The sequence below is a fragment of the Lissotriton vulgaris genome, chromosome 1_1 (assembly GCF_964263255.1).
Source record: "Lissotriton vulgaris chromosome 1_1, aLisVul1.2, whole genome shotgun sequence".
Lineage (NCBI taxonomy): Eukaryota > Metazoa > Chordata > Amphibia > Caudata > Salamandridae > Lissotriton > Lissotriton vulgaris.
The window spans coordinates 1,845,746,664-1,845,771,556 of record NC_141685.1 but is presented as its reverse complement, the minus strand read 5'-3'; the positions used below and the strand labels follow the sequence as shown (position 1 = coordinate 1,845,771,556).

The 24,893-nt window shown below is 49.6% G+C and overlaps 1 protein-coding gene across 1 annotated transcript in view; it reads left to right on the top strand.

The window, feature by feature from the left end:
• LOC147751304 (uncharacterized) overlaps positions 1-24,893 on the top strand; it is a 538,297-nt gene that overhangs the window by 313,197 nt on the left and 200,207 nt on the right. Inside the window, exons 9-10 of the mRNA XM_086938187.1 lie at positions 6,091-6,233; positions 7,727-7,787. Of these exons, the coding sequence (XP_086794313.1) occupies positions 6,091-6,233; positions 7,727-7,787 (204 nt within the window). The remainder of the gene's footprint in view (positions 1-6,090; positions 6,234-7,726; positions 7,788-24,893) is intronic.

Genomic DNA, 24,893 nt, shown 5'->3' with positions numbered 1-24,893 from the left:
GGCTCTAAAGATTCTGGGGATTTTGGCTAGTGATGCGGTTGAGGAACGAAGTGCCTTGTTGGCAGATAAGGGGAAATCAGAGAACAGTTGATTTCTGGACCCATTTTCCAGAGGGTCTGATGGGCAATGCATAGAGCTTTAAATTTCACTCGGTCCCTAACAGGCAACCAGTGTAAAGTTCTTAGGCCAGATTTTATTGAGGTCCTCCGTGGGACTCCCAATAGCGCACGGGCAGCACAATTTTGAGTGCGCTGAAGTTTTTGTAAGGTGTAATCTGGTGCTCCAAGATAGAGGGCATTATTAAAGTCCAGGCGGGATTGGAGAAGGCCCTGTATGATTATTTGTCTGGCCTCAAATGGAAGGAGGGGAAGAATTTTTTTGATCACCCTGAGGAGGCCAAAACAGGTGGCCGACACCTTGGTGGCCTGTGTATTGAGGCTCAGCGACTTATCGAGCCATACCCCCAAACTTTTGATGTTATCTCTGGGGGTTGGGGCCGCACCCATGCTTGCGGGCCATATCAGCTCCAAAGTAGAGGGGGCCGCCGGGCCCAGGAGCATGAGCTCGGTTTTGTCGTCGTTGAGCTTCAGACATGAGCTCATCATCCAGCTCTTTACATCCTCCAGGCATGCCGCTAAATTGGGCGGTAATTGGAGACCGCTCTTCCGTGCAAGGGAGACCACCAGCTGGGTGTCGTCCGCATAAGAGATGATATTGACACCATGCGGACGAACAATCCCAGCCAGCTGCCTCATGTATGCGTTGAAGAGCGTAGGGCTCAAGGATGAACCCTGTGGGACTCCACACCCCAAAGGCCTGCTTGATGGCACGGATGTGCCGTCAAAGACCTGGAAGGTTCTGATAGAAAAGACTCGAACCAGACCAGGGCTTCTCCGGACACTCCTAGGTCGGCGAGACGGTTCAACAGAATTCTATGATGTACCGTGTCAAACGCGGCACTCAGATCGAAGAGGATCACTGCCACTGCCCCCCCCCCGATCCAAGATCCGTCTTGCCTCCTCAGTTACGGCCAATAGAGCGGTCTCTGTCCCGTGTTTTGGGCGAAAGCCCGTCTGGGAAGCATCGATGAGATGGTTTTCCTCGAGGAATTTCGTCAGAGTGGTATTGACGTGCTTCTCCAGGATCTTGGATGCCCATGGGAGCAGAGAGATCGTGCGGTAGTTGCCTGGGTTAGCTGGGTCGAGGGAAGGTTTTTTTAATAAGGCCCGTACGATTGCATGCTTCCATGTCGCAGGTACCATCCCGCTCAATATGGAAGAGTTCAGCAATTCCAGAAGGGTAGGGAGAATGGTTTTGCTGGCCAGCCCCAGTGAGTCCGGTGGAGCAGGGTCACACAGAGAGCCGGCTTTTATTTGTTCTGCTAGAAACTCCAATGTTTCCAGTTTCAACAGAGGAAAAGACTCCAGCTTATTGTCCATGTCCAGAACTGAGTCCAGGCGTTGGGAAGGTGAATCAGTAGGTGGATTAGAAAAGGAAAGGTAGATTCTGTTTACTTTTTGAAAGAAGAAATCCACCAACTCGTTGCATTTAGACAGGGAACTACTATTATCTGTGGCAGGCAGGGAGGGTTTTATCAGGGAGTTTACTATACGATATATCTCTTTCGGCTTAGATTTAGCCGTTGTTATTTTATCGTTATAGTAGGCTGCTTGCGAATTATTTATAGCCAATTTATAGTTCCTAATAATTTCCCTGTAGGTAGTTTTATCAGCAGGGTTGTAGGTCATGCGCCATTTCCTCTCTTGTCTCTTGCAGAGACGCTTTTGGTTTCTGAGGTCTTCTGTGTACCACGGGGCTGATTTGCTTTGCCTCTTTGACCTAGATGGGTGTGAAGGGAGAACCAAGTCAAGAGAGGTGGTAATCCACTCGTCATATTTAATGTTATTTGCCATCGGGTCATGGGAGAGTATGGGTCTAGTGGTGCTGAGAGCCTTCGTCCAGTTGTCAATAGGAAGTTTGGACCAATTTCGAGTTTTCCGAGATGTAAAAGAGGATAAAGGGGGTTTGCTCGTGGTCCAAGTGAAGGCTATCAGGAAATGATCCGACCATGGAAGGCTACTAATGGTGCCCACTTTAAGCTGGTCACTGTTACTAAAAACCGGGTCTAAAAGATTACCTTTTTCATGCGTGGCGGAGGGGACTAATTGCTCCAGTTGAATGGCGGCCAGGCTTGACATCATCTCTAGTGCCGTGGAGTCCAACAGGTTGTCAAAGTGGATGTTAAAATCTCCCAATAAGGTAAAGTTGGAGGGAGAGACGACCAGTTGGGATGCCACTGATAGAAGAGAGGTGTTAAATTGTCCGATAGAACCAGAGGGGCGGTAGATGAGAATACCAGTGAAGCTGGAATAAGGGAAAAACTTGATCGCAAAAGAGAGACTTTCGCAATCCTCAATTTCCTCCGACAAACAGCGGCAGACATAGCTCTCCTTGTAAATAATCGCAAGGCCACCGCCTCTGCCCAGCGGTCGATCAGCCCGCGCTATCTGATATCCCGGAGTAATGGCCTGTGCCAGATCCGGCTGAGAATCTTGATTTAACCAAGTCTCGGTCAAAAAGATCACGTCCGGTGAGTGTTCATCTAGTAGCAGGGAGATTTCTAAGCAATGTTTCACTAGAAACCTGCAGTTAAGCAGAAACATAGAATAATCCTTTACCTCAGATCTGGCAGTGGTGGTTTTAATAGTTAGCTCAGATTTACAATGCGTGCCGCAACGAGGGATCTCCAGGGGATGTCTAGGAAGGCCGCATCTGGGTGTAACCGGTGGGCGCAGCTGATGTAAAAGGCTTGAGCTGTATACATATCTGTCACCCCCAAAAGAGCCAGGGGACATGGCCCCTGGGCCCGGCCCGGCGCGGATGAGCGCAGACGAGCTTGCCTTAAGCGCGCCTTCGGCACGCAATCGTCGCGCCCGCTGCGCTTCCGGTGAGTATACATGTTTTATGGAATGAAAAGGCTGTTGGGAGAGGGCGTGTCCAGCACAAGTGGGCGTGTCCCGTGGGACCCGTGAATGGCGGCAAGCAGCACAAACACCCACCCGCGGCAGCGCTCACTCGGCTGTGCGGGAATGCGTGTGACTGCAGTAATTAAGTGCCCAGAATAAAGGTGAGTCTAAAAAACACACAGTATCACACTACAAATTTAAAACCAAATGCTGATGTAGCTCCCGGCTTTTCGCCTCAGGAGGTTCCTGTAAGTGACACGCTCGCACTCAGCGCACATTTAAATGGCCTGTTAGGGGGGCGTGTCCAGCACAGGTGGGCATGTCCCGTGGGACCCGTGAATGGCGGCAAGCAGCACAAACACCCACCCGCGGCAGCGCTCACTTGGCTGTGCGGGAATGCGTGTGACTGCAGTAATTAAGTGCCCAGAATAAAGGTGAGTCTAAAAAGCACACAGTATCACACTACAAATTTAAAACCAAATGCTGTCTTAGCTCCCGGCTTTTCGCCTCAGGAGGTTCCTGTAAGTGACGCGCTCGTTCTCAGCGCGCGTTTAAATGGCCTGTCTGAGTAGGTCTGTGAATTGGTGTATCAGTGTCTGAGGCAGTCTGTCAGTGTGTATGTGAGTGCCTGAGTGAGTATCTAAGTGTCTGTGTAGGTGTGTCAGTAGCTGTTTGAGTGGCTCAGCTACAAAGGAACTGCACCTGCCCTTTAATCCAATAAAAGTCCACAGGTTTGCAAAAAATATCTAGCTAAGTGGAGGTCTTTCTACTGATTAATTACTAAGTGCTAACTCATTGGGTACATGTCCAGTACATATTCTACACTACAGCTGCATAACGAGGAAATGTCACCAGTGACCTTGTGTGCGTTTTGGCAATGTGATTGTTCCTGGTGCGTCTTTATCCAGAAATATATGATAACATGAATCCTCCTACGGAGAAGACAACGAGAACATAAAGAGTTAAATTTCTACCAAGCAAGGGACTTTCTTCTTGCTATAGTAAGTGCTTCTTTGTTTGGGGGAGATGTCCTCATATTTCTCGACATCAAGAACTCCTCACCAAAATCGGCAGAAAATTTGTTGAGGGTAGTTAAGCTTAGCATCATTCTGTCAAAAGGCAGGAAGACCTTTGCATACTACTAAGATGGGCTGGGCCAAATGGGCAAAGTTTCCAAGTGATTTGTACATTTGCCTACTTGTGGAAATAGAACCATGACTCTCACCCGGACAGGGCAAGACAACTAAGAACCCACTTGTCACAGTCACCTACAAAATGCGCTCCAATAGATCAATGATGCAGTCACCTCCACAAAGGATTTCAGATCATTTTTCAATATGTATTTGCCAAAAAAACACACTTGCTTTTCCCTCACCAAACCTAGAAGGTAGGATCATTTGTCCTTTAAAGAGGTGGAGCTTCAACCTGCTATGTTTTTGTTTTGTAAGTGCCTTGCGTTGAGGGTTAGTTTCAAGCCCTACAAAACTTAATGGGGGACGGGGGCTGTTAGGCCCATCTTCCCAGTCTAATTTCGGCCCCAGGACCTCATTCCCGGGGCCTGGTCACAATTCAAGGGGGAGGGGCCCCAGCCCTGTCTCCTGGGTGCTCTGCATCCCATCCAGAGTACCCAGTGTATAGGATGGGGACTGCAAGGAGAGCCTCAAGTCCTCCACGCACCCAGATGGCTCCCATCCTCCTGTGGGAGCCAGCATTGATGTTGAACACAGGGAGCTCCTGGAACTGCAGCCCCCTGCATGCAAGAGCAATAGTTTCATCTCCTTTCCTGCCCGCATATCTACGGACAGAGAAAAAGATTAAAACTCTGCTTTCGCTTAAGCAGGAGCCATCCGAAATCTCCTGCTTGCTAGAAGTGGAGTGTTTGCTATTGCTTGGCAGGAACTGTCCCTGGGACCGGGCCCAAACAGGGGCAATATTTAAAGCCAGCCTGAGAGAGCATGCTTAAAAAAATGCTTTAAAAAATCACTGCAATATTTGGTAATATTTGCAAATATCACAGTGAATTAAAAAATAAACTGCTTTTTTTGCTCTTACGGGGTCCCTCTTAGACCCCACGACCAAGGCTAGGGGGTTAGGGTATTGCTACCCTGCACCCTTTTCATTGTTTGTGTGTTTTTTCTCGGGACTCGACTGAAGCTGAGCCACAAGATGGCTGCCAACACTTCATGGTTGAAGTGTTGGCAGCCAACAAGAGGTCTGCTGATCTCTGCACATGTTCCTCATTTTCGCGAAGACTTCGCGATATTAGATATACAAATTTGGATTCCCTTTAATCAAAGTGTGATCTGCAAACAAAAGCTACCTTTCTGCCAAATTCAGTGTAATTCCGTCAAGCAGTTTGGGCTGTTTGAAGCCCTTGTAGTCATTAACATGGGAAATGCAAGTTTTTTACACCCTTCACCCCCTTTTTACTCGGCCCCACATTTGATGCATCCCTTCAAAATATTCCATGCACAACCAGAATGACTGGGGTACATTTTTTGGGAATGTTTAGTGAAGATTCATCAAACTGCGCCAAAGGTATGGGCAAGTCAAAAAACTATTTTCCTATGGAAACATGGTCCTAACTATAACTACCTACTGGTGACCGCCAATAGATAATATATGTATGTTAATGTATGTTTGAAAATGTATGTCACTTTTACCGTCACTCCCTGCTTCATGTCCATAGCTCTTCCCCAGTTCCCTGACTTCAAGATATAGAAAACAAAGCTAAACCTAGTGAATTGAGCTACAAAAAAAGACAATAGTTCTCAAGAGTCACTAGTTATATTCCTTAAACTGACAACCTTGATTAAACAGCTCTTTATAGACTTCCTACTTCAGAATTTTCAGGTGGTAGTTTTGATATTTCTTTTTTTTTTTTACTAATGGGAACTCTGCAAGGAATGGCTTGAATAGTATAACCTCCTTCTATAGAATGATATCTGCCTTTGTGAACAGTTATAAAGTAAAGATGGAATGACATTTTAAATGAGGTTTAGGGGTATTAATCAGTAGTCAGGGCGTTAGTCACTCATTAAAAAGCTACAACTCACCCACAGGGTATTGCATCTAAGTCATTATTTTCAAATAAGTATAAACTTGAGTTTGACTTTCTTCCTAGGAAGATGTGTTCACTGAAACGCATCCCATTATTAAATCATGCGCGGATGGCTATAATGTAAGCATATTGGCTTATGGACAGACTGGTTCAGGAAAAACCTACACAATGATGGGGACCCAAGAAAAACCGGGAGTAAATATCAGGTGAGTCTTTAAAAAGGGTCCTTTCGGAGAGCAAACAATTGAACCTACATAGGCCATTTGCACTTACAAACCCATTGACCAAAGTTAAACTTGTCATGTCTCTGTACCAAACATTGTGTAAGCGGATCAACAACACTAATGAACTGGTAGAATCATGTACATCGCTCAGTGATACAGATGCAAGGGCAGTCAGAAGTGTTCTACTGTTCAGCAACCAAAGGAAAATGTAAGTATGTTGTTTGAGGAATCTATATTAATTTTTGTGATATTTTAAGTGCAGATAGGGCCACATGAATAATTCCTTACAATTTGAAAATAATGCTCTTATATTGCAGTTGAAAATAAAGCGCACAAAGCTTAGTGTTAGTGTTTTCTCATGTAAAGACAGGTAGAAATATAAGGGCCAGTTATTATAGGCGGCAGTTAGCAATGAAACCATAAATAGTTAGAAGCATTATGTTTGAAAAAATAGTGAGTTGTTAACCATTTGCAAACTGGTTAGGAACAGCTTCATAGGTTGTTTTTGATTTGCAAGGAACAGCTATTGGTGCATTTCTCAAAATAGTACACTGCAACAAATATTTAGTGATTTCTTATTTTTGCAATAGCAAATACCAAATCACTAAAAGCGATTAACCATAGGCGAATCGACATTTCGATGTACAAAGAATTTGCAAATAGGAAGTTAACTCACCACATTTTGCACATGCAAAATACTATCAATTGGGAGCAGGTGGTAACCCGTGGCAAAGTATATAGGGGGGAACCAAAATGCATTACAATGTTTCGTAATGACTTTACTTTATGCTGTCGTGAAGAAGATACAGAATCTTGGAGTTCCACAGAGGAGGAATGGGGGGGAGAGAAGGGATTTTCAGGTAGAAGGTGACACTATTTGATAAAACAGATAAGGAGGTTTATGTTTGCTACAGGTTCGCCAAAGAGGCCATTCTTACTTTAATTAATGATCTAGGCCCTACACTAAGCAAGCATACAAAATGCAGTGATGCTACTTCTACACACATACAGGTTTTGTGTTACTTGTGTCTTTCAGCTTCTTGTATCTTGTTTGAGACCGGTGTTATAATGAGGGGATACTTCGACAAGATTGTAGCCCTATTTGCTAATATTTTAGAGCCTTGAAAAAGTCATGTAGTTACAAAACACATGTTGGCTGTTCATCCCTGAAGAATATTAATTTGTGAATCATCTGTATCTGAAGACTATTTGATTGTCTACTCTCTACAATAAGCATGAACAGTGCTCTTTAAAGCAAGCCCTTACTGTTTAGACATTGTACTTATTGATTCAATACCACTTTGAGTGTTTTGGTTTGTCATATTGTATGATATAAAACACACAAGACTGTTACCAGCATAAGTGGTATAAAAGCCTTAAAGTAGAATTCGCCTCTTGATTTGCCAGTGGTCTTATAATACATAATTGGTTATATCAACTAAGCTGTATCTCTACTTTTTCCCCAAACATTTCAGGTCTATAAGAGCACTCTTACACATCTGTCATGAAAGAGAAACAATCAAGTACACAATAAAGGTAAGCTGGTTTATATTCTTTGCTTTGTAGAAATTGTACTGTCAATATCTAGTTTAATTGAGCAACTAAGCAATTAATTCAGAATATGTTTTACCTTACCTTTATGAATTCTACTAAAATGTTTTCGCTATCATGGCCGTATGTAGTTTTAGTTGCTTAATTATAAGTATATGTAACATATACAGTATCATATAGAGATCAAGCTCTTTGTATTTGTTTTTAAAAGTCTACACACCTGTTGTCATGGCAGCACCTGCCTCACTCACAAGTCCCTGCTATTGATGCCATGGGAGTATGTAGACAATACTGCGCCCCTTTGTGTGACTATTCATAAGCAACCTCCACACACCTGTGAATGCCCAGTTGCCCGGTTGTGAAATTGTGTCAAAAGCGGGTGTAATACAATAAATAAATGCACACTAAGGAATTATGATTTGATAGATTGCACTGCAAGCACAAAATGAAGAAATTGCCTTAAACTACGCATAAGTAGCAAACAGCAACTTAAATTCATTGCCTAATGCTATAGGGCTGGTCAGACTTTTCAAAGAGGATTACTTTAAAAATTGAGTATAAAAACTGATCCACCCCCCACAGACTCACAGGGACCACCACCTTAATAATGTTCTTTGTCCTTACCCTCTAAATTCTCTCACCTAGCAGTGTTACACGGTTCCTACTAATCTAAAAGGATTGGGTATTCAGAACAAAATTTTATAATACAGAAACTGAGTCTTCTTATATGAACAGTAAATGCTTGCCTGTTTGGCTTGCTCACGGTACTTAATATAAACACCTAAACATCCAGAGTTCTAGAGATTGTAAGTAACTCCTGCATGCCCAAAGTGTCATAAAATAAAGATATACAATTACATTTTCAAACATTCATTGAAAAGCTCTCATTTTTTCAAATCGAACATGAACTGCAATTGTAAGAAAGATGAGAAACATTCTTGTAATGAGCATTATTAAAACAGTGAAAACTACAAACAATTCAATCATGGAGATTGTTGATAAGGTTACTCCTATCTATTGTTAGCCTCTATGCTAAAGAGAGCATGTAGGAAATACCCATCTGCACATTCTGTTGGATTGACCTAACCCCATACCTTGATATTATATGTCAGAAACCCAGGCTTGGTGCATACATAGATGCACCTCTGGTTGTACGGTGATCTTCCTTGGAAGGATGACAGACTGCGACAACACAACAGGGCTGCATATTGCAGCTGTGTTCCATGATTACTCTGGTAAGACGTTCACCTCCCACCAATTCAGCACGGACAAAGTTTAAATAATAAAACAGCAAGTTAATTAAACTGTGTCAAAGTTGAAGGATAGTGTTTTAATTAGACTAAATCAGAAGAATCGTCATTTGCGGGCACAAAAATAAAATAATGCTTGATGTTCGGAATTTGTGTGATCCTGGAACTAACTGCGTCGACTACAAGGCATCCATGCCTATCAAGAGTAAATGTGTGCGAGGACCTTTTTTGCAAAAGAAAAACATGTACAAATCACCATTAGAAAATGAGGCTACATTAGCACGAGAACTAAAATGGAAGCTAAATGCAAGCCGCATAACAGTGGCACCTTCCAGCTGGTTGACTAAGGATAAGACAAAGAGTAAACTTTGATTCTTAAGTTCATTCCTTCCCATTGTGCCTGAGTCAGGTTTGGGCAGATGCAGTTTACCTGGCATGGACCCGACTTGCAGTAGAGTTATGACCTTTATTTAAAGTAAAACAGATACATTAATCATTGCAGAGGTTGTGCTTTCAGCATATCTCATTTACCAATACTGGTAAATTAACTCTTGTTGTTATTACCTCCGGTGAACTGCTGGTTATATGGAGGTCATTAGTTTCAAATTGCAGTAGACTGCTCAGTAGGCTTAAGTGTTTGTTGCAGAGATTCACATGTTACCTGGAGGTCAAAAGGTGTTAAGACCTCTGTGCATGCAATGTACAGAGCATACGTATGGATCCATGAAGCCTCAAGCTTTCATTCTCTTGCTTGTGATGAAATAGTTACTATGGGTAGCAATTAATACTTACTGAGCCTCAAGAAACAATTATGTTGTGTTGTGTTCTGGATACATGGTCATTGTTAGAGTAATTGTTTACTTAGATGTATAATACATTCAGCAATACATAATCTTCCTTTCCTAACATTTATCCTGGTTACATGGCATCCTCAGCTATTTCTGATGTCTCTTTGTGTTCCATAAACATTTGTTCACTTTTATGGGGTTGATCACGAGTTGGTAAGCAATCATGATTTGGCTGGCAACAGTAGTTACCAGCCAAATCAGGTTCATACTGTACGTGGTATTACCATGACCTTAGTATGGCCCACTCCTGATCGGGCCATATGTGGAAAATCATTTGTCTTTGTGGAGAGGTTTCCATCTCTTAAATTACTTTTGAGTTGAGGCAGCATGTTTCATCAATAGGAGTAGGATGGTGCTCATCTGTGCTACTGCTCAGCTGAACTCTCAGGCCTACTTCAATTTTCCCAGCCAAAATACTTACTGCCGAAGTAAAATTGATAAAGTGTATTAATCACTGGCTCATCGAATACAGACACATGGCTCTGCCCATTTCTCTTGTTAATCACAGTTCAATCCCCATTAAACATCTGCAAAACAATAGAAATGCAGTTGTATTGTTTTCTTCCACCCAAACCATGATTAGTAAACCATTAGCAGGTGACTGGTAAGTTTCTGAGCACACGAGGAACAATCAAAGCAAGTCGCTATCAGCCGACCTCCTAGACCACGTCAAATCTCCCACTGAATGTCCAGTTCTGAAATAATTTTGGGAATTAAGAGACCAGGCCTCACACTGGAGGAAATGGATTCTGCACACAGTAGTGTGGCATAAGCAGGGTATAACATATCTCTCTAATTGGCAGTGAAAGTTCAACTACCCCAACACTTCTCAGAGAATTGCTCAGGCTGTGTTCATACAGTGTAAAATAAACTGAAACATCCGGCTGAGGCTGGTGGAACTGAGTGCTTTGGATATCTGGGGAGCAGCACTGGCTCTGCTGTGCTGTTTCTTTGTCCCTTTAACCCCCAGAGAGAGAAACAAGTGGCTTTTCCCTCCCTCCTGTTCACCTTTTTCCTTTGTGTAGTACAATTGAATTCAGGGCTTGCCTTATTCTGTCTGCCCTTGCCCAGTGTGCTGGGCATTGCCCTGCTTTGTGAATTCCATGATCTTGGACGTCCCTAATCTTGTAATGCCCTAATGTTACTAATACTAATACTAGTATTACTCTCCTCTTTCCTCTTAGATCATCTGCTTGACCATGCAGGATTATTTCCCTAATAATACTATAAATACCTTTAGGTAAGGACTTCAACACTAGAGACTATATGAATATATAAGTGAATCTTTTACCTGCTCATGGTCAAAAAAAATTCAGAAGGAGTGCGTTTGACTGAGTTTAACTTGAAAGAAGTTAGGCTTGGAATGGGCCAACTGAATGCAAGTGTGAATTCCTCACAAAAGTCTCCTGATGTGTTTTGCAGAGTGGTAAATGTTGAAGACAGCTGTTAAAGAAACAATGTATGCTTCAGAGGCATCTTGAACAAGGCAAACGCACAAATATGGACCTTTTCATGGAAGATTGGACAAATGGTCCCAAATCCTTAACAGCTCTCTGCCTTCTTCGGCATCAAGCATTCTTACAAGGCTCTGATCTCACCTCCTCTATCTAGGGACCCACCCAGCGCCATAATAACCAGATTCCTCGACTACCAGGATCGAAATGTAATATTTTAAGTGACACAATAAAAAGTGTGGGACACATTACAAGAATACATCAGTTTTGCTCTTTCACAACTAGTTCAATCCAAAACAAAGGAAGAGTTCTGATGGTGTCAAAAGATGCCTAAGAGACCTTGGATTGTAGTGCATGATGATATTTCTTGCTACGCTCAGGAAAGTATCTGATGGGCATTACTTGCCATGAACTGGAAGTGGAGGACTGGTTATATGACACTATGACTAGGGCCGAGGGATAGAGCATGATGATGCTGCATTACCTCCTTGTAAGTCTTCCTTGCCACATGACTAACTAAGTGAGATTCAGCTCCACACCAGAACCCTCCAAAGCAAAAAAGTCAGCCTCCCATGCCTCCATCCCTTCCCAATATGGCCGACCCATTACTCCCTTGACCTTTATAAGAGGCGGGCCGGCCCAACCCTTCAGCCTGTTTTTTTGGTTTTGCGCTGCAGATTCTCCAGAGCGTGTTTCAGGTAAGTTGGGACGAGATCCTGCTCCAGCAGCTCCCAGTGCCCTGGGAGGAGGGGGGGGGGGAGAGGGGGGAGGGAGGACATGCTTGAGTGGGCTCACACTCTTGCACCCCCGTCTTCTGGCTCTCGCACTGCCTCTTTGGGTTTGAGGCTGTGCTGTAGCAGGCTCTGGTGGTTGCAGGTTCTTGGTTTATTCTCCCCTGCGCTCCCTCCCTTGTAGCTTTAGGCCCTGCTATAGCGAGTTCTGGGTTCTGCTGCTTGGCTGCCCGGCACGGGCAGGCTCTGGCAGGGGGTATTTTTGGCCCTGCTCCCAGGGCGGCTGCGAGCTTCCCTATGGTTTGCTTACGTGGTCTGGGGCTTCTACCTTCCGATCCTTTCGTCCCCCAGCTGTGTATGCTGTGGTTTTTGACCCCCCAATGTCTGTGCCCAGGCATCCGTCAGTGTTCCTTGATCCCGAGATTCCACTTGGTTTCTGGTAGGTACGGGGCTGGGGCGGCTTTTCCTGAGTCTCCAGTTCCTCCCTGGGGAAGCTTCTCGGTGGCAGATGGAACTTTGGCTATATTGGGCATGGGGGCCCGGCGGACCAGTTTACGAGTCTCGGCCGTACCCCCATTGGTCTAATTGCAAGGGGCATGGCAGTGGCTGACGCTCTCAGTCTGTGGGGCTGGCATTCGGCGTGGGCTGATGGGATTCTCTTCTTTTGTTTTCCGAGCTCCCCGGAGCTCATGGAGTTTACCTGCTTAGGGCCAGGTCAGATGCGGTTCCCGGCGCAGGTTGCTGCCTCCCGTTGCGGTCTCAACCTCTCCTGCGGGGATTTCTCCAATCTCTTCTACGAGGCGAGGTGCCGTTTTCCACCACGTTTCTAGTCCGGCCTCCGTTGGGCGGGGGCGGGCTCTTCCAGCTTCCAGATCAGCCATTTCCCTCAGGTGCAGCCGGTTCAGGTATGTGGTTCTGTCCTTGGCTGCGGCCTACACTGTTTCGGTCCCAAGGGGCTGGCAGCAGGCACGGGCTGTTAAGGGGCTCTATTTTGGTGGTACGACTCTATTGCTGCTGTCTCGTTTTGAACTCTTATAATACGTTTTTTTGGGTTGTGGTGACCCTGCACTGTGAGGCGGGCACAACGTACTGTGGGGGCGTGTTATATATATGTCTGTAATTACATGTTTTGCAATTCCTGGAGGGTTCTCAGACTCCCATTGCAGCGGTAGTCTGTGTTTGACTCACTGCTTTTGTTGGATGATATTGGTGAATTTTTCCCTATCCGGGGACTGTTTGGTCCTTGGTTCCCCACTTCATGGACTGGTATTATCGGACCTGCTTCTGAGCGCAGTGTGTGTTTGGGCATGGGTTTGTATCCTGCCAATGCTTTCAAAGTATCATTACTGGTGTTGCCACTCCTGCTTCGTGGCGCATTCTGCGAATGGGCTTATGGGTTTTCTGCTCACGCGAATGTGGGCTCAACTCCTGCCTGTGCTCCACATTGCAGGTTTGTGCTATGTGTACGTAGGTCTTCTGCTTGCTCCCTTGGTTGCGTTGATTCCCTGATTATTCACCTGGATGAGGCACTGTAGCCTGGCAGTTTAGGTGTCTGCCTCTTACTCCGAAGGTTGTGAGTTCCGTCCTGCTGTCTCACTTGTTGTGAATTCTTCATCAAGGAAGGAGTCATTGTTACTTTTTTATGCGGCTGGACACTGCATTGGAGTCTTCTGGTGTTTTCTCACTCTTCCTTTTCTGTGTTTGGTAGTGGGGGTTCCTTTGTGTAGTGCTACACTGTGGAGCGGAGGCGGCACCTACCTCGGCGCAACCCAGTCCGGGCGCAGGGGCCATGTCTCCCGCGCCCGGTCACTTAACGTCCCGGACACCCAGGACACCCTTTCTTTGTCATCCCCTGCAGGTACCGACACTGGAGCACAACGGACCGGAAACCCTCGCCCGGAACACCGGAAGTGACGGTCGGTCGACCCCTAGCGACCCGGAAGCGATCGACCCCGACCCCGGAAGTGAACGGCTAGACCAGAATCCGGAAGGTAGAAAAGGCACCGAGGACGAAGGAGAGGTGTTCGGAGCAACCGACTCGTGGCAGGAGGCAACGGACGGCGACGAACCCCTGGGAGAGAGAGGAGCAGCACTGCGAGATCGAAGCGAGGACGAGGAGGAGGACGTCTGGACGGAGGACTGGTGGCGTCCTCAGGAGGAAGCTGGAGAGCGGCCGCAACTCGGACGAGAGTTGCGGCGGGGCACGTGAGTACCAGTTACCCTTTCTCCGTGTTCCCTCTTGTAAATAGTAGATGTAAATAACCTTGTATATAGACCCTAGACTGCACGAGCACAGGGATAATTAGTGACTACTCACGGGCACTGTACAAAGACCGAGCACTGTCCTGCACCAGCCCGCTTTCCTCCCACCTACCTCATTCTTGCCTGTTCCATCCCCCCCCCCCTTACCGTCCCGTCCTCACTGGCCTTTCTCAGTACCCTTTCACTCCCCGGTGTAGGTGGTGGGGTGTACCGTTGGAGTACTCAGACTAAAGCCCTACACTTCTCTCCTTTCTTTAAGCCTCCAAGGAGCCTCAGTACCACACCGAGGAGACTACTGGCGGAACAAGGAGAAGTGAATCCTGATCCCCAACATCCTCACCGAGCCTGGTCAACCGCAGTTACTATCGACCCAACCCCGTTGGATTCAAGACTGCGTCCCTCCCTCACTGTGACTTTGTTCTTCAATTACAATAAAACACTTGTCATAGCTCACTATATCCGGCCTCCCCGCCTGTTATTCCGGTCCGCCCACCACCCAGCTCCACAAGTGGTGTCAGAAGTGGGATATCCCGGAGGCATGGAGGCCGCGGTCAAGCAACTGGCGAAAAGCCAGGAGGAACTGGGGAAAATGATGGAGAGGTTCCTCAAGACGGCGGAAGACGATCGGGGCCAACTACATGACGTGCTGAAGGGACAGGGAAGCGCCCAGGATCAAGCCCTTGAGAAGCTCACTACAGTTATGGGGCAGCAACGACCAGCCACCTCCCTGCCCTCAGTAGTGCTTCAGAAGTATGTCCCCGGAGAAGACCCCGACTACTTCTTCACGAACTTTGAGCGCCTAGCCCAGGCGGCGGCCTGGCCCGCTGACCGGTGGGGCCACTACCTGGGTCCCCTCTTGACGGGAGAGCTGCAAGCTGCATACCAACAAGCCAACATTCAGGGTCAAACCCCCTACGCCGACATCAAGACTTGCATCCTGGAACGGCTAGGAATAGACGACGAGACCTATAGGGTGAGGCTGCGCCAGGCCAAGGAAGGGCCCCAGGAAACGCCTAGAGCCTTGTCCTTCCGCATACAGGATCTGGCCAACCGGTGGTTGAAACCTGCTACGGCCACCAAGGAGGACATTTTGGCCAAAATATATTTAGAACAGTATTTGGCCTCCCTACACCCGGCCACCCAAAAGTGGGTACGTCAGCATGCTCGCCTAACGCTCGACACTGCTGTAGAGATTGCCAGCGCCTACAGCAGAGCACAGGAAACTCAGCGACCAAAGGAGGAACACCCGTCCCGCATAACTCCTGGAAGTCATCCTCTGGTCCCTCGACCCCCTCAGGTGGTCAGGAAGCCCGACCCTGCTCCTCTGATGCCATACCCTATCCTGCCTCGACCCCACCCACCGGGCCCTCAATGTTACCACTGTGGTGGGTTCGGACATATTGCTCGAGTTTGCCCCCAAAAGGAGGAACCCATGGACATAGGGTTGGCGAGAAACTATGCCTGTCTCACCGCGGACACCACCCCTCCTCCTTTTCGGTGCCCGGTACGGATAGACGGACACGGAATGATGGCCCTGGCCGACACGGGGTGCCGACAAAGCGTTATAAGACCTCAGGAGTTGCCCCGTCCTGTCAGGCCAATGACAGGCAGGGTGGCCATTACGTGTGTGCATGGCGACACTAAGAGCTATCCCACCACCCAGGTCCATGTACAACACCCCACCGACGCGGGCAGTCTGCTAACGGTGGGCCTGATCCCTACTCTCCCGGAGCAAGCGATATTGGGCAGCGACTATAGCGGTCTTCCTCATCTGCTCCAAGACACCACTGAATCCCTGAGGAACTGGTGGGCCGAGGCCCCTTTCTCCCATGACCTTTCTCCTGTGAATCCGGTGAACAGACCACCCAAGACCCGAGGACAGAAGAAAAAAGAAAAGAGAGAATACGCGATGGCCTTTCCTGCTCAAATAGATGTCCATCCCTGGGAAACCGACCGGGAATTCCGCGCCACACAACAGGAGGATCCAGTGTTGCAGGAAGCCTGGGCCCAGGCTCTGGACGCCGAGGACCCCCTACATGTAGGTCCTTATTTCTTTCGAAAAAACGGGCTCCTCTACAGGAAAGGGGGACCCCAACAACCAACCCAGCTCGTTATCCCCGGGCTATTCCGCGACAAGGTGCTGTTTCTGGCCCATAGCCACTTGCTGGGAGGTCATTTCAGCGATGAGAAAACTGGACGCACGATCCTTGATAAGTTTTATTGGCCAGGGGTTCACGGACAGATCAAACAGTATTGCCGGGAATGTCCAGTATGTCAACGCAATAGCCGCTATCGTCCCCCCCGGGTTCCTTTGCAGCCTCTCCCCCTTATCGACGTCCCTTTCACCCGAGTGGGCATGGACATTATCGGACCATTGTTGCCCTCCCGAACCGGATGTCGATATGCTCTTGTGGTAGTTGATTACGCCACCCGCTTCCCTGAAGCGATACCCCTACGCCATCCCACCACACAAACCATATCCAAGGCCCTCATATCCATCTTCTCGAGGGTGGGTTTTCCCCGCGAGATACTCACCGATCAGGGGACGCCCTTCGTGTCCTCCCTCATGCGCCAGGTCTGCTCCCACCTGGGCATCAAGCAGATAAGGACATCGGCCTACCACCCCCAGACCGATGGGTTGGTAGAGCGTTACAACGCCACCCTCAAAATGACATTGAAGAAACTCCTAGGCCTTGAAAGCAAAAGGTGGGAGGAGATGCTTCCCCTAGCGCTGTTTGCCATCAGGTGCAAACCACAAAGCAGCACTGGATACTCGCCTTATGAGTTGTTGTATGGCAGAGCCCCACGGACACTTTTGGATATGGCTAGGGAAGCATGGGAAGCAGAACCCGACAGAACCCGACCCCTGCCGGAATACGTGGATAATTTAAAGACCCACCTTGAACAGATCAGGGTCATTGTGAGGCAGAACCTAGTGGCCGCCCAAAACACCCAGAAACACCAATATGATAAAGGAACCAAGGCTCGGAAATTCAACCCTGGGGATCTAGTGTTGTTGTTGCTTCCTTCCTCCGACCATAAGCTGCTCGGACAGTGGCAAGGCCCCTTCCCGGTACTAAGAGCCGTGACCCCTGTAACCTACGAAATAGAAACCGAGCCCACCAGAGGAGTAACCCAAATCTATCACGTGAACCTTCTAAAGAAGTGGGAGGGACCCTGTCCCGTACTAGCTAGCGTAACAGAGCCCCCCTTCGAAACATGCATGGATCCTGACCTTCCCGAGCAGCACAAACAAGATCTCAGGCGGGCCTTGTTCTCTTTACAACCCGTATTTTCCTCCCTACCCGGACACTCCACGGTAGTAGAACATGCCATCCACACCGAACCCGGAAAAATAGTAAGACAAAGACCTTACCGTATTCCCGAAGCCCGTAGAGCCACCATACAAGAGGAAACGAAGCTAATGCTGAAAATGGGCATCATAGAACCCTCCCATAGCAGCTGGAACTCCCCGATAGTCCTAGTCCCCAAGCCAGACGGATCTACACGATTCTGTATCGACTTTAGGGAAGTGAATAAAATATCGGCATTTGACACCTACCCCCTACCCCGCGTAGACGAAATGGTGGAACGAATAGGCAAGGCCAAGTATATAAGTACCCTAGATCTCTGCAAGGGGTACTGGCAGATCCCCCTCAAAGCCACCGACAAACCCAAGACCGCCTTCTCCACGCCGGAAGGCTTATTTCAGTTTAAAGTGATGCCCTTCGGACTTCACGGAGCCCCGGCTACTTTTCAAAGGGCCATGAACCTGGTGTTACAACCACATACCGAGTACGCCGGGGCCTACCTTGACGATATCGTTATATATAGCGATGATTGGGGACAACATCTACACCACCTGAGAGCCGTTGTCACCTCTCTAGGGAACAATGGTTTTACCATCAACCCCTCCAAGACCACCCTGGCGGCCCAGAGTGTGAAATACCTGGGCTACCTGTTAGGGGAAGGTCTCATCCGACCTCAGGACAATAAGATCAAGGCCATCCAGGCCATCCCTTTTCCCCGAACCCGGAAGGAACTCCGAGCCTTTTTGGGTTTATTGGGGTATTATAGGAGGTTTATCCCATGTTTCTCCCAAACAGCGGCCCCTTTAACCGACCTGTTAAAGAAAACCACGAACACAGAAGCACTTCTCCAACAACCTCCAACCCCGGTGGTCCACGCCTTTGAGCGTCTGAAACAATCCCTGGTAACCGAACCTGTGTTAGTCAGTCCAGACTATACCCGAACATTCATACTACAGACAGACGCCTCTGATCAGGGCTTAGGGGCGGTGCTCTCCCAGAGGGATAACACAGGGGTCGAACGGCCTATCCTCTACCTCAGCCGGAAACTATTTCCCCGGGAGATGAACTACGCTGTGGTAGAGAAAGAGGCCCTAGCCATCAAATGGGCAGTGGAGAGTCTTAGGTACTATTTGGAGGGGCGAGAGTTCGAACTCTATACAGATCATGCCCCTCTAGAGTGGATGGCCCGCAATAGGGGCCACAACGACCGAGTACTACGGTGGTTCCTCTCCCTACAACCCTTTCGGTTCAAAACGTTGCACAGGAAAGGACTGCAACAGGGCAACGCTGATTATTTGTCCCGATACCCACCTCCCAGTTCCCCTACAAGAGAGACAGCTAGGGAAAGGGGATGTGGAGCGGAGGCGGCACCTACCTCGGCGCAACCCAGTCCGGGCGCAGGGGCCATGTCTCCCGCGCCCGGTCACTTAACGTCCCGGACACCCAGGACACCCTTTCTTTGTCATCCCCTGCAGGTACCGACACTGGAGCACAACGGACCGGAAACCCTCGCCCGGAACACCGGAAGTGACGGTCGGTCGACCCCTAGCGACCCGGAAGCGATCGACCCCGACCCCGGAAGTGAACGGCTAGACCAGAATCGCTCACTATATCCGGCCTCCCCGCCTGTTATTCCGGTCCGCCCACCACCCAGCTCAACAAGTGGTGTCAGAAGTGGGATATCCCGGAGGCATGGAGGCCGCGGTCAAGCAACTGGCGAAAAGCCAGGAGGAACTGGGGAAAATGATGGAGAGGTTCCTCAAGACGGCGGAAGACGATCGGGGCCAACTACATGACGTGCTGAAGGGACAGGGAAGCGCCCAGGATCAAGCCCTTGAGAAGCTCACTACAGTTATGGGGCAGCAACGACCAGCCACCTCCCTGCCCTCAGTAGTGCTTCAGAAGTATGTCCCCGGAGAAGACCCCGACTACTTCTTCACGAACTTTGAGCGCCTAGCCCAGGCGGCGGCCTGGCCCGCTGACCGGTGGGGCCACTACCTGGGTCCCCTCTTGACGGGAGAGCTGCAAGCTGCATACCAACAAGCCAACATTCAGGGTCAAACCCCCTACGCCGACATCAAGACTTGCATCCTGGAACGGCTAGGAATAGACGACGAGACCTATAGGGTGAGGCTGCGCCAGGCCAAGGAAGGGCCCCAGGAAACGCCTAGAGCCTTGTCCTTCCGCATACAGGATCTGGCCAACCGGTGGTTGAAACCTGCTACGGCCACCAAGGAGGACATTTTGGCCAAAATATATTTAGAACAGTATTTGGCCTCCCTACACCCGGCCACCCAAAAGTGGGTACGTCAGCATGCTCGCCTAACGCTCGACACTGCTGTAGAGATTGCCAGCGCCTACAGCAGAGCACAGGAAACTCAGCGACCAAAGGAGGAACACCCGTCCCGCATAACTCCTGGAAGTCATCCTCGGGTCCCTCGACCCCCTCAGGTGGTCAGGAAGCCCGACCCTGCTCCTCTGATGCCATACCCTATCCTGCCTCGACCCCACCCACCGGGCCCTCAATGTTACCACTGTGGTGGGTTCGGACATATTGCTCGAGTTTGCCCCCAAAAGGAGGAACCCATGGACATAGGGTTGGCGAGAAACTATGCCTGTCTCACCGCGGACACCACCCCTCCTCCTTTTCGGTGCCCGGTACGGATAGACGGACACGGAATGATGGCCCTGGCCATCACGGGGTGCCGACAAAGCGTTATAAGACCTCAGGAGTTGCCCCGTCCTGTCAGGCCAATGACAGGCAGGGTGGCCATTACGTGTGTGCATGGCGACACTAAGAGCTATCCCACCACCCAGGTCCATGTACAACACCCCACCGACGCGGGCAGTCTGCTAACGGTGGGCCTGATCCCTACTCTCCCGGAGCAAGCGATATTGGGCAGCGACTATAGCGGTCTTCCTCATCTGCTCCAAGACACCACTGAATCCCTGAGGAACTGGTGGGCCGAGGCCCCTTTCTCCCATGACCTTTCTCCTGTGAATCCGGTGAACAGACCACCCAAGACCCGAGGACAGAAGAAAAAAGAAAAGAGAGAATACGCGATGGCCTTTCCTGCTCAAATAGATGTCCATCCCTGGGAAACCGACCGGGAATTCCGCGCCACACAACAGGAGGATCCAGTGTTGCAGGAAGCCTGGGCCCAGGCTCTGGACGCCGAGGACCCCCTACATGTAGGTCCTTATTTCTTTCGAAAAAACGGGCTCCTCTACAGGAAAGGGGGACCCCAACAACCAACCCAGCTCGTTATCCCCGGGCTATTCCGCGACAAGGTGCTGTTTCTGGCCCATAGCCACTTGCTGGGAGGTCATTTCAGCGATGAGAAAACTGGACGCACGATCCTTGATAAGTTTTATTGGCCAGGGGTTCACGGACAGATCAAACAGTATTGCCGGGAATGTCCAGTATGTCAACGCAATAGCCGCTATCGTCCCCCCCGGGTTCCTTTGCAGCCTCTCCCCCTTATCGACGTCCATTTCACCCGAGTGGGCATGGACATTATCGGACCATTGTTGCCCTCCCGAACCGGATGTCGATATGCTCTTGTGGTAGTTGATTACGCCACCCGCTTCCCTGAAGCGATACCCCTACGCCATCCCACCACACAAACCATATCCAAGGCCCTCATATCCATCTTCTCGAGGGTGGGTTTTCCCCGCGAGATACTCACCGATCAGGGGACGCCCTTCGTGTCCTCCCTCATGCGCCAGGTCTGCTCCCACCTGGGCATCAAGCAGATAAGGACATCGGCCTACCACCCCCAGACCGATGGGTTGGTAGAGCGTTACAACGCCACCCTCAAAATGACATTGAAGAAACTCCTAGGCCTTGAAAGCAAAAGGTGGGAGGAGATGCTTCCCCTAGCGCTGTTTGCCATCAGGTGCAAACCACAAAGCAGCACTGGATACTCGCCTTATGAGTTGTTGTATGGCAGAGCCCCACGGACACTTTTGGATATGGCTAGGGAAGCATGGGAAGCAGAACCCGACAGAACCCGACCCCTGCCGGAATACGTGGATAATTTAAAGACCCACCTTGAACAGATCAGGGTCATTGTGAGGCAGAACCTAGTGGCCGCCCAAAACACCCAGAAACACCAATATGATAAAGGAACCAAGGCTCGGAAATTCAACCCTGGGGATCTAGTGTTGTTGTTGCTTCCTTCCTCCGACCATAAGCTGCTCGGACAGTGGCAAGGCCCCTTCCCGGTACTAAGAGCCGTGACCCCTGTAACCTACGAAATAGAAACCGAGCCCACCAGAGGAGTAACCCAAATCTATCACGTGAACCTTCTAAAGAAGTGGGAGGGACCCTGTCCCGTACTAGCTAGCGTAACAGAGCCCCCCTTCGAAACATGCATGGATCCTGACCTTCCCGAGCAGCACAAACAAGATCTCAGGCGGGCCTTGTTCTCTTTACAACCCGTATTTTCCTCCCTACCCGGACACTCCACGGTAGTAGAACATGCCATCCACACCGAACCCGGAAAAATAGTAAGACAAAGACCTTACCGTATTCCCGAAGCCCGTAGAGCCACCATACAAGAGGAAACGAAGCTAATGCTGAAAATGGGCATCATAGAACCCTCCCATAGCAGCTGGAACTCCCCGATAGTCCTAGTCCCCAAGCCAGACGGATCTACACGATTCTGTATCGACTTTAGGGAAGTGAATAAAATATCGGCATTTGACACCTACCCCCTACCCCGCGTAGACGAAATGGTGGAACGAATAGGCAAGGCCAAGTATATAAGTACCCTAGATCTCTGCAAGGGGTACTGGCAGATCCCCCTCAAAGCCACCGACAAACCCAAGACCACCTTCTCCTCGCCGGAAGGCTTATTTCAGTTTAAAGTGATGCCCTTCGGACTTCACGGAGCCCCGGCTACTTTTCAAAGGGCCATGAACCTGGTGTTACAACCACATACCGAGTACGCCGGGGCCTACCTTGACGATATCGTTATATATAGCGATGATTGGGGACAACATCTACACCACCTGAGAGCCGTTGTCACCTCTCTAGGGAACAATGGTTTTACCATCAACCCCTCCAAGACCACCCTGGCGGCCCAGAGTGTGAAATACCTGGGCTACCTGTTAGGGGAAGGTCTCATCCGACCTCAGGACAATAAGATCAAGGCCATCCAGGCCATCCCTTTTCCCCGAACCCGGAAGGAACTCCGAGCCTTTTTGGGTTTATTGGGGTATTATAGGAGGTTTATCCCATGTTTCTCCCAAACAGCGGCCCCTTTAACCGACCTGTTAAAGAAAACCACGAACACAGAAGCACTTCTCCAACAACCTCCAACCCCGGTGGTCCACGCCTTTGAGCGTCTGAAACAATCCCTGGTAACCGAACCTGTGTTAGTCAGTCCAGACTATACCCGAACATTCATACTACAGACAGACGCCTCTGATCAGGGCTTAGGGGCGGTGCTCTCCCAGAGGGATAACACAGGGGTCGAACGGCCTATCCTCTACCTCAGCCGGAAACTATTTCCCCGGGAGATGAACTACGCTGTGGTAGAGAAAGAGGCCCTAGCCATCAAATGGGCAGTGGAGAGTCTTAGGTACTATTTGGAGGGGCGAGAGTTCGAACTCTATACAGATCATGCCCCTCTAGAGTGGATGGCCCGCAATAGGGGCCACAACGACCGAGTACTACGGTGGTTCCTCTCCCTACAACCCTTTCGGTTCAAAACGTTGCACAGGAAAGGACTGCAACAGGGCAACGCTGATTATTTGTCCCGATACCCACCTCCCAGTTCCCCTACAAGAAAGACAGCTAGGGAAAGGGGATGTGGAGCGGAGGCGGCACCTACCTCGGCGCAACCCAGTCCGGGCGCAGGGGCCATGTCTCCCGCACCCGGTCACTTAACGTCCCGGACACCCAGGACACCCTTTCTTTGTCATCCCCTGCAGGTACCGACACTGGAGCACAACGGACCGGAAACCCTCGCCCGGAACACCGGAAGTGACGGTCGGTCGACCCCTAGCGACCCGGAAGCGATCGACCCCGACCCCGGAAGTGAACGGCTAGACCAGAATCCGGAAGGTAGAAAAGGCACCGAGGACGAAGGAGAGGTGTTCGGAGCAACCGACTCGTGGCAGGAGGCAACGGACGGCGACGAACCCCTGGGAGAGAGAGGAGCAGCACTGCGAGATCGAAGCGAGGACGAGGAGGAGGACGTCTGGACGGAGGACTGGTGGCGTCCTCAGGAGGAAGCTGGAGAGCGGCCGCAACTCGGACGAGAGTTGCGGCGGGGCACGTGAGTACCAGTTACCCTTTCTCCGTGTTCCCTCTTGTAAATAGTAGATGTAAATAACCTTGTATATAGACCCTAGACTGCACGAGCACAGGGATAATTAGTGACTACTCACGCGCACTGTACAAAGACCGAGCACTGTCCTGCACCAGCCCGCTTTCCTCCCACCTACCTCATTCTTGCCTGTTCCATCCCCCCCCCCTTACCGTCCCGTCCTCACTGGCCTTTCTCAGTACCCTTTCACTCCCCGGTGTAGGTGGTGGGGTGTACCGTTGGAGTACTCAGACTAAAGCCCTACACTTCTCTCCTTTCTTTAAGCCTCCAAGGAGCCTCAGTACCACACCGAGGAGACTACTGGCGGAACAAGGAGAAGTGAATCCTGATCCCCAACATCCTCACCGAGCCTGGTCAACCGCAGTTACTATCGACCCAACCCCGTTGGATTCAAGACTGCGTCCCTCCCTCACTGTGACTTTGTTCTTCAATTACAATAAAACACTTGTCATAGCTCACTATATCCGGCCTCCCCGCCTGTTATTCCGGTCCGCCCACCACCCAGCTCCACATACACACATTCTGGTGGAACTGTGTGTTTTGTCATTATTGGCCATCCTGGTGGTAGCACCTCTATCAAGGCTTTGGGCCTGCTGTCCGTTCCGCCGGCTTTCCTTGATTGTGCGGGGTCTGACCTGGTTGCTCCCTGTTTGGGCGTCCTCCTGGGGATTCCAGGGGCTGTTGGCTTCTGCATTTCTGATGGGGCAGGCTGCAATTGGCACCTGTCCTTCCTTCCCTGGGCTCCTTCTGTGGTCGCCGTGTGGGTGCAGAAGCGAACTGGGATGTGGCCATTTTTCCTCGTCTTTTTCTTTCACATTTCCTGAGTCCCTACTGGAGCTTGGGTCGCTGTGTTGGGCGGAGGCGCTGTGTGGTTTTTTCTGCCCTCTTCGTCGTCTG